The sequence below is a fragment of the Pseudoliparis swirei genome, chromosome 24 (genome assembly GCF_029220125.1).
Source record: "Pseudoliparis swirei isolate HS2019 ecotype Mariana Trench chromosome 24, NWPU_hadal_v1, whole genome shotgun sequence".
NCBI lineage: Eukaryota > Metazoa > Chordata > Actinopteri > Perciformes > Liparidae > Pseudoliparis > Pseudoliparis swirei.
This window is the reverse complement of record NC_079411.1, coordinates 26114317-26125532: the sequence shown is the minus strand read 5'-3', so window position 1 is coordinate 26125532 and position 11216 is coordinate 26114317. Positions and strand designations below refer to the sequence as shown.

General features: G+C 43.4%; 1 protein-coding gene across 1 annotated transcript; it reads left to right on the top strand.

Moving 5' to 3' along the window:
- Positions 1 to 1460: 1460 nt before the first annotated feature.
- On the top strand, positions 1461 to 10748 carry cpz (carboxypeptidase Z). Its single transcript, XM_056409994.1, has 12 exons — positions 1461 to 1672; positions 1971 to 2022; positions 2130 to 2452; positions 2899 to 3114; positions 4488 to 4726; positions 6420 to 6581; positions 6678 to 6836; positions 6974 to 7109; positions 7212 to 7351; positions 8143 to 8242; positions 10013 to 10158; positions 10264 to 10748. Exons 1-12 carry the CDS (start codon positions 1579 to 1581, stop codon positions 10465 to 10467), a joined length of 1971 nt encoding a protein of 656 aa, XP_056265969.1. The 5' UTR covers positions 1461 to 1578; the 3' UTR covers positions 10468 to 10748.
- Positions 10749 to 11216: the final 468 nt, after the last annotated feature.

Here is an 11216-nt window from a genome sequence, read left to right as displayed (position 1 = left end):
GGGCACTCGGTAGAGCGCATACCTTCGCATATCACAAGATTGGGCATTGAATTATGAACATTTTGGCATTAGTTGCATGCCAATTGGACACAAATGTATCGTGCTATGGTAAAAAAAAGAGTTTGACCTTTCCATGACCTTGACATTGACCTTTGACCCGATTGATCCCAAAATCTAATCAAATGGTCCCCGGATAATAACCAATCATCCCACCAAATTTCATGTGATTCAAGAACATTTTGACCTGTTCATGACCTTTGACCTTGACCTTTGACCCGATCGATCCCAAAATCTAGTCAACTGGTCCCCGGATAATAACCAATCATCCCACCAAATTTCATGCGATTCGGTTCAATTCTTTTTGAGTTCTGCGAAAGATTTTGACCTGTTCATGACCTTTGACCTTGACCTTTGACCCGATCGATCCCAAAATCTAGTCAACTGGTCCCCGGATAATAACCAATCATCCCACCAAATTTCATGCGATTCGGTTCAATTCTTTTTGAGTTCTGCGAAAGATTTTGACCTGTTCATGACCTTTGACCTTTGACCTTTGACCCGATCGATCCCAAAATCTAGTCAACTGGTCCCCGGATAATAAACAATCATCCCACCAAATTTCATGCGATTCGGTTCAATTCTTTTTGAGTTCTGCGAAAGATTTTGACCTGTTCATGACCTTTGACCTTTGACCCGATCGATCCCAAAATCTAATCAACTGGTCCCCGGATAATAAACAATCATCCCACCAAATGTCATGCGATTCGGTTAAATACTTTTTGAGTTCTGCGAAAGATTTTGACCTGTTCATGACCTTTGACCTTTGACCTTTGACCCGATCGATCCCAAAATCTAATCAACTGGTCCCCGGATAATAAACAATCATCCCACCAAATTTCATGCGATTCGGTTCAATACTTTTTGAGATTTGCGAATAACACGCATACAAATAAATAAATAAATAAATAAATAAATACACGGCGATCAAAACATAACCTTCCGGCATTTTCAATGCGAAGGTAATGATTATAATTGAGAGATTGAGTCATTTAAAGAATCGCTGACTAGAAAAGAAGAAGCACCAAAAATAAACAAAAGTCAAAGGACGTGTGTTTGTACTTAATTTTTATCAATTTTACGCATCTGGTGATTCCTCATGGACCCCCTGGGTATGTCAAACGAACTGGCATGAACTTTCCACACACCCGGCCCCCCCCCCCAAGCCACAAGTCTTTCCCGCGTCCCCCCGCCCCCCTGTACACACACACACACACACACACACACACACACACACACACACACACACACACACACACACACACACACACACACACACACACACACACACACACACACACACACACACACACACACACACACACACACACACACACACACACACTCCGCGCGGTGTAATATGATCGCTCGCAGCGCGCACTGCGCCGCGCTGGCTCCTGGAGTCCGGGATGCTCCTCGGCTCAGACAAAGGAAGGAGGTGTTCCGTGCCGGTTCGTGGTGGTCTCGATCCTCCGGCCCACAGAACTCAGAGGTCGCGAGACCCCGACGGACTCCAACAACATGCATCCGGGACTTTTGGTGCTGTTCCTGTCCATGACGAGGAGCTCGTGGAGCGCCGCGCAGCAGACGTGTCATCCAGGAGACGAGCTTCTAGGTAAGGTTCAAACAAGTTCCTTCATCTTAAAACAAGTTATTTAACCTGAAAACAAGTTCCTTCATCTTAAACAAGTCATTGAAGGGTTCTTCCATTTTTTCCCGCTGAAAGGTTTATTTTCTATTTCTTTGGGCAGTTTTTCCTGATTCGATGTGAAAGGTCAAAGGTCAGGGATGTCGTATGTGTACGGATCGTAAAACCCTCTGAGGCTAATTTGTAATTTGTGATATTTTGCTAAATGAACAAAATGAACTGAATCTTTACACATAATAATTTCTCTGCCTCCTCTTTCCCACAGCTTCCTGTACAGAGCTCAACCTGGGCTACTGTAATGACATGGACTACTCTAGGTGGGTGGGTTGAGGTTGGTACTGACCAACAATACATACACATTCTTAAACAATTACTTTCATTATGTCGATGTCTATCCAAACTGATTGTTGGCACCGCCCCGCAGAACCATATTTCCAAACATCCTCGGCCACCGGAGTCGCATGGACGCGGAGTCCGGGCCCGAGTACCTCCTGCTGAGCGTCATCCACGGCCTCCTCAACGGGGAATGCTCCCCCGAGATCCGCCTGCTGGGCTGCTCGGTCGTCGCCTCGCCGTGCCGCGACGACAAGATGATCAAGCCGTGTCGCAGCACGTGCGACGCCCTGCGGAGGGACTGCGGCCACGCCTTCGAAGCCATCGAGATGGCCTGGCCCTACTTCCTGGATTGCGATCGCTTCTTCGCCAGTCAAGAGGAGGGCTGCTTCGACCCTCTGGCGGGGCTGAGAGGTAAACGGGGTCCGTATACGTTCATGGAAAATCTGGAAATTCCAGGTATTTAAAAATGGAAAAAGTCTGTGAATTATTTTTTTTAATCACTGAACTTTTGGAAAAGTCCTGGAAATGTGTTTTATTCAGATGTTCGTTTACGCCGAGTTTGAATTAATTAATATATTTTTTTAAAGAAAGACGCTCAAAATGTAAGCCGGCATACTCGCGGTGGAAATTGAAAAGTTTGGTCGCCATAGCAACAGCAGCTCTGGGATAACCCACTGCCATGTACACACCGAGATTTCACAGTGTTTTTTCAGTGGTTTAAAGTCCTGGACACCCATTGGTCAACGTGTGTATGACCCCTGGGCGAAGGTCACGCTGTTGTGTGCTATGTGGACCGATTCCATCACGTGAAACCAAACGAAGCTTCCTTCTCTCTCCTCTCGCTGTCCCTCCTCCAGCCAGACAGGAGCTGGAGATGTCCAGCCGTTTGCCCGAAGAACCCAGCACCATCATCCAGTTCACGTACACCTCCAACGCCCAGATGTACAGCCTGCTGAAGAGGACGGCGGCCAAGTGCGCCCATATCTCTCGCGTCTACAGCATCGGGCGCAGCACGGAAGGCCGAGAACTGCTGGTCATGGAGTTCAGCGACAACCCGGGACAGCACGAGCTACGTGAGTATGGATATATATATATATATATATATATATATACTACTGTTCAAAAGTTTGGGATCACCCAGACAATTTCATGTCTTCCATGAAAAATCACACTTTTATTTATCAAATGAATATAAAATATAGTCAAGACATTGACAAGGTTAGAAATAATGATTCATATTTGAAATATTAATTTTGTTCTACAAACTTCAAGCTCAAAGGAAGGCCAGTTGTATAGCTTATATCACCAGCATAACTGTTTTCAGCTGTGCTAACATAATTGCACGGGTTTTCTAATCAGACATTAGTCTTCTAAGGCGATTAGCAAACACAATGTACTATTAGAACACTGGAGTGATAGTTGATGGAAATGGGCCTCTATACACCTATGGAGATATTTCATTAGAAACCAGACACTTCCACCTAGAATAGTCATTTACCACATTAACAATGTAGAGAGTGTATTTCTGATTAATTTAATGTTATCTTTATTGAAAAAACAGTGCTTTTCTTTGAAAAATAAAGTCATTTCTAAGTGATCCCAAACTTTTGAACGGTAGTGTATATACTACTGTTCAAAAGTTTGGGGACATTTGGGGACAATTTGGTGTTTTTTCCATGAAAACTCACACTTTTATTTATCAAATGAATATAAAATATAGTCAAGACATAGACATGGTTATAAATAATGTTTTTTATTTGAAATAGTAATGTTGTTCTTCTTGTCGCTCAAAGGAAGGCCAGTGTTATAGCTTCTCTCACCAGCATAACTGTTTTCAGCTGTGCTCACATAAAAAGAATTTTCAAGGGTTTTCGACCCATCCGTTCGTCTTCTAAGGCGATAACACAATGTGCCATTATAACACTGGAGATGGGCCTCTACACATCTATGGAAAGACTTCATAAAGAACCAGAGAATAGACATTTACCACATTAACTATGTAGAGAGAGTGTTTCTGATTAATTTGATGTTATCTTTATGGAAACAAATAGTCCTTTTATTTGAAAAATAAGGACATTTCTAAGTGACTTTAAACTTTTGAATGGTAGTGTTTCACTACCTCCCCGCCACCAGACAGCAGACACAAAGAGTTAACTGGTGAACATAGCGGAGCATTTAGCTGCTAAAGAAACAAGTATTATCCCTCAGGAGCTGATGGAGACCAAAACAGAGCCAAAGGGAGAGTGAACATCGGATGAATACTGATGAATGTTCACCAAATTAATGCTAATGTGGCTATATGTGTCTCCTGGATGTGCACATTGGAAACTTTAAAAAAAGGGATAATATCATATGTAAATATTGTGTTTTTACCCCTCGCTCTGCTGCCCCCTTGTGGACAATATGCGTTACTGTCCCTTGAACTGTGACGTTCCTGTCTGTTTAGTGGAGCCGGAGATCAAGCTGGTGGCCAACATGCACGGCAACGAGGTGCTGGGCCGCCAGCTGGTGATCTACCTGGCCCAGTACCTGTGTTCAGAGTACCTTCTTGGTAACCAGCGGATACAGACCATTATCAACACCACCCGCGTTCACATTCTGCCCTCCATGAACCCGGACGGCTACGAGCTGGCGGCCTCAGAGGTAGAGGATAATAACAGTGACCCGGAGCTCGCCGAGCAGGAAGTAAAGACAACATTGCTTTTATCCGCTCTCTATCTCATTGTCTGTTGGGCTTGTGGCATGGAAGTGGAAGTGGAAGTGGAAGTGGAGGAATGAGGAACTCTTCAGAGGGTTAGAACAGTGGTTCTCAACCTTTTTTCAGTGATGTACCCCCTGTGAAATATATAGTACCCCCTAACTAGCCATTTTTGGTTGAATACAAAGCGCTGTGCCATCAGTGTCTGATTTTATGTAGAATATATACAATTCTCGTTATGGACTTACACTGATATTCTATTTTTAAATGATTTTTCTAATGGACGCTTATGAAAAAAAATGTTTTTCAAATTTTACGTTCCCCCTGGAGTACCTTCACGTACCCCAGGGGTACACGTACCCCCTGGAGTACCTTCACGTACAACTAGGGGTACACGTACCCCCTGGAGTACCTTCACGTACCACTAGGCGTCCACATACCCACTGGAGTACCTTCACGTACCACTAGGGGTACACGTACCCCCTGGAGTACCTTCACGTACCACTAGGGGTACACGTACCCCCTGGAGTACCTTCACGTACCACTAGGGGTACACGTAGCCCCTGGAGTACCTTCACGTACAACTAGGGGTACACGTTACCCCTGGAGTACCTTCACGTACCACTAGGGGTACACGTTCCCCCTGGAGTACCTTCACGTACCCCCAGGGGTACACGTACCCCTGGAGTACCTTCACGTACAACTAGGGGTACACGTTCCCCCTGGAGTACCTTCACGTACCACTAGGGGTACACGTTCCCCCTGGAGTACCTTCACGTACCACTAGGGGTACACGTTCCCCCTGGAGTACCTTCACGTACCACTAGGGGTACACGTTCCCCCTGGAGTACCTTCACGTACCCCCAGGGGTACACGTAGCCCCTGGAGTACCTTCACGTACCACTAGGGGTACACGTTCCCCCTGGAGTACCTTCACGTACCACTAGGGGTACACACACCCCCATTTGAGAACCACATATAAAGAGGGATGTCAATTAAAAATATATATCTTGAAAAAAGAAGACATTTTGCTTCATCGTGGTACATCTGAAGGATGAAGAGCAGACTTTGTTCTCCTCTAAGATTGATAACAAAATGTTGGTATTGAGATCGATGAAGATGAATTGTGAAGATTTGTTGGGCTACAAAATTGGTAATTTGTTAATTTTAAGCTCCTGGATGTAGACGACTCAAGCCTCCACGACTTCCACCGATCACGCGGTTTTCCACTAACCAGAGAATCCGATGAACTCAATGCTGACTCAGCCTTTTTCCTCAAAGTGTTGTGTATTCATCCACTACTGCGCCTCTCTAAACCATATCGGCATGTGTGTACTGAACGTATGGATAACTCAAACTCCTGATATCTTCAGCTTTACTCCATAAAGGCCTTTTTATATGCACGGGGCGCCATATTGTACCTTTTATTAATAAGCTCACATTTTAGAGATGGATCATGGAGGCCAAACTACTTTCATATTCTGTACATTGCATTAATTAAATGCATGTTCTGTCCATCTCGAACATTTGCTTCTTTGCTTCTTCTTCGATACATGGTCTCGTCTCCATGGTAACGACACAACTCTAACGGACTCCTTCGTGTTCTTCTGACTGACATTCAGATATATGTCGCTCGATACCCTACACCGTGCCAATGTGACCCCTACCTGCGTGTTTCAGGGTCACCTGTTGAACGGCTGGACCAACGGACGGACCAACGCCCAGAACATCGACCTCAACCGCAATTTCCCGGACCTCACTTCCATTTTCTACCGGAACCGCCGCAGCAGGCACTACCGCATCGACCACATGGCGATCCCCGACGCCTACTGGTTCGGCAAGGTACTGCGGGGAGCGTTGTTTATATTCATCACAAATCATTGAGATCTTTCATCGGAGGAGATCCATATCCACCGTGTTCCTATCTTCGGTCCGCAGGTGGCGCCAGAGACCTTCGCGGTGATGAAGTGGATCAGGTCTCTGCCCTTCGTTCAGTCGGCCAGCCTTCACGGAGGAGATCTGGTGGTCTCCTACCCCTTCGACTTCTCCAGACACCCGCAGGAGGAGAGGATGCTCTCGCCCACACCCGACGAAAAGGTGGGGGGGGGACGGATGTCTCACTCGGATGGATTTACGGTGGCTTAAAAAAAGGGTTAAACAGCTGGATTGTCATATCTCTTCTTTTCATCACACACACACACACACACACACACACACACACACACCATGCTCAGGTCATCAAGCAGCTGGCTCGTACCTATGCCGACGCCCACGCCACCATGTCCAACAACGACACGGACAGGTGCGGAGCCTCTTTTTACCGAACCCGGGGCATCATCAACGGGGCGTTGTGGTACAGTTTCGCCGGTGGTGAGATATCCCTCTTCTTCTTTTATTTTTTATTCGTAGTGTCCTGACCCGTCTCTTTGCTCCTCGGGCCTCTCATCGTCCACACACCTGTGTCCCTCCCAGGTATGTCGGACTTCAACTACTTGCACACCAACTGTTTGGAGATCACCGTGGAGCTCGGCTGCGACAAGTTCCCATCGGAGGGCGAGCTTTACCCGGAGTGGAAGAGGAACAAGGAGTCTCTGCTCAGTTTCATAGAGTCGGTCAGTATTATTATGATTATACTGGCTCATGAGCAACTTTTATTATTAATATGTGCAATATTTCTTATAATGCATTGTTTAATTCAATTGGTTTTGGTTGGATGAATATTTAACAATCAAAAAGTGAGAAATGAGACACACCTGTCAGGTAGAAATAGCTGGAATACTTGGAGAAAATTAGTAAGACCAGAAAAGACGTTATCAATAATAATAATAACAATTAAAAATAAATAATAATAATAATAAAAATAAATATTATAATAATAAAAATATAATAATAATAAAAACAATAACAATAATAGAAAAATAATGATATAATAATAATATTATTAATAATAAGGTATTTATACACATTTTGGTTTCTGTTATTGTGTTGGGATCATCTGGTTTTTGGCATACTTGTTATAAATATCTATAATTTCAAGGCAGTTAATGTATTTTTTGTCTGTAAAAGTTATAGAACTGTTTAAAAAATGGTTATTAGATACAATCACAACACAATATACAATTTAACTAAATAAGAGACACAAACCTTTTATTTTATTACATTCTATTGGAGGCACCGCCAGTTAATTCAGTTTTAATAATTCTAGAGTAACGGTTGTTAGGAGCCGTTAGATTAATTTATAAAAACAGGTAACCATCACTTTTAAAACCCAGTACCATAATATTACACCTATAACTGAAATCATCTGGCATAGCTACATGGGACGAGTGTTACACAGGTTTACGATTTAATCATTAATAAAATAAAAGTATTAGTAAATACTTCTTTCCATGGCGCCTCACAGGTCCATCGAGGGATCAAAGGAGTCGTCCAGGACGTCGATGGAAATGGAATAAAAGGGGCGTCGGTCTCCGTCAGGGGGATCAGGAAGGACGTCACCACAGGTAAACTCATTCTACATCATGCATTCTACATCATGCATTCTACATCATACATTCTACATCATACATTCTACATTCTACATTCTACATCATACATTCTATATCATACATTCTACATTCTACATCATACATCAGGCCTATTCAACTAGCGGCCCGCGGGCCGGATACGGCCCGTTTGAGTTTAACTTTGGCCCGCAAGACTGCCTGCAAATCAGTATAGCTTGGTAAGAAAAAATAAAACTGACGGACACGCCTCTTTTATACATTGAGACATCTAACCCAGAGCCATTGAGTTTCACTGTTGCCTCAACCAAACCTGTATGGTTACATCTTTATGTTACGCACCCGTGTTGGTTGCCGGTGTTACACCCCTACTGGTTTTCAAACCTACTGGTTTCCCTGCGCGTGCGTGCGTTGTGTTCTCTTAACATCTGCAGCGGGGCTCTGTCTCGCTCACCAGACTCGTCACACATTCACAAACATATTGCTGGAGATCTTCAAGCCACCGTTCATATCCATTTCGGCGATTACGATTGTATAAGTGAGCAGTGCATCACAGCCACGTATGAAGAAATACATTTTCGAAAAAATAAAAATAAAAAGATCGCCCGACCTGGTTTCGATCCCTTTCACGCAAAAGGAGTCTGCACTCAAAGACATGCAGTCTGTGCGCTGTGCCACCAGATATTAGTTTCAACTCAAATAATTTATATATTGATGCATTAAGTCACATTTCTTATGTTTTCATGGGAACAGTTTGGTTGAAGGGATCTGAAACAACTGGTTACCTTGAGCGGATATTTACACTTTGAAACATGTTTATAGTGATGCTTGTTCGCAACACTTTTGCCACACAATACCGACGCATTTTCGTGTGTGACTGTTTACCTGTGGAAATATACATGACTGTTTTTCATTTTTAGCCATTATTTTATCAATATTCTGTGCGGCCCTCACACCCCTCGTGATTTTCTGATTCGGCCTACTTGCTACTGAAGTTGAATAGCCCTGTCATACATTCTACATCATGCATTCTACATCATACATTCTACATCATGCATTCTACATCATACATTCTACATCATGCATTCTACATCATTCATTCTACATTCTACATCATACATTCTACATCATACATTCTACATTATATATCATACATTCTACATCATACATTCTACATGATACATTCTACATCATGCATTCTACATCATACATTCTACATTCTACATCATACATTCTACATCATACATTCTACATCATGCATTCTACATCATACATCATACATTCTACATCATACATTCTACATGATACATTCTACATTCTACATCATACATTCTACATCATGCATTCTACATCATACATTCTCCATCAAACATTTGACATCATACATTCTACATCACACATTCTACATCACACATTCTACACCATACATTCTACATCACACATTCTACATCATACATTCTACATTTTACATTCTACATCATACATTCTACATGATACTTTATACATGTCTTGGGTGGGATAACTTTGATGATCTTTCGTTTATTGCCTTTACTGCCGTTGGTGGTGACGAAAAGTTTACCTTCTATATTTAACAGTTTTAAAATTGTGTGAAGTATTAAAAAAACTATTGGATAGATCCAGACAGACAGAGACCTGATAACAGACAGACAGTCAACAACAGACATACAGAGACCTGACAACAGACAGATAGTCAACAACTGACCCCGTTTGACCTCCTCTCTCACACACATCGTCTGGACTGCCCTCCAGCTGAAGATGGGGACTACTGGCGGCTGCTGAATCCCGGGACTCACATCCTGACGGCCACAGCCAAAGGTTACTCCCGGGTCAGCAAGAGGGTCCACCTGCCGCCCCACATGAACAAGGCCGGGCGGGTCGACTTCGCCTTGGAGAAGGTTCGTCTCTTCGTTTCACTCCACATTCATCATACCGGCTCATTTCCATCTGCAGCATCACATAACAAACACATTTCCATCGTCTCCATCCTCACCGCCTCCCAGATTCCCATCGAGCCGGACATCGACGACCACCTCTTCCCCACGGTGGACACGTGGGATCGGTTCGACCCGTACAACCACTTCGAGCGCGACGGCGAGCGGGACGTCGGCGAGGGAGGGATGGAGCGCCAGGAGAAACCGTGGTGGTGGACCTACTTCTCCCAGTCCGGCATCTCACCTCCACACTGGCTGCTGCGGAGCATCTGAACTCACGACAGGACGGTGAGGGTCTGAGCATGCCGTCGGGATGGACCGCTCCCACATCCCACATCCCATCGGTGCTCTCAGAGGCGGGAGCAGTGACACGACACTCTGCAGGAGACCTGAATTGGTTTCAGCGCTTTCTGGATGTGAATAAGCATTTTTTGTGTGTGTTTTTTTTACACAAAGCAATAGATTTGACTCTGATCTGTCAGATGTTTTTTGCTTTGCTGTTGCTTTTAACTTGTTTTAGTACTGTGAAAATAAAGGATTCATGGACGCCTCAATTAATGCAACTTTTTTTTAAATGTTCAGTGTCCAAACTAAGTTTAAAGGTCGATGAATTAGTTAGAATATAGTGATACTATTTCATATGAGATGGCAGCTGCAAAAAAGTGTCTTGTATACATTTTTTTGTTTTTTGTTGGGTAGACATTTAATGCTGTTTTTTAATTATTATTACATCCCCCTGCTTATGTTTTAGCGACAGTTAATACATTATACGGGGCATAAGTGCAACAGTCAACATTTTCTGGACCTTAAACTGCACCACATATTGAGCACTCTACATTTAAGCTTGGATTAGCAGCTCTACTTTGCCAATTGTGAATAGTAGAACTTCTTGCTTTATTTCTTCTTCACGAGCATTTAAAATACACAATACATATTTGTGGCACATCTTCTTCATTTTATTTGGAATATTATTAAATCAAATGATTAAGTTAAAAACAAGCTTGTTTTACACTTCTCAGCTC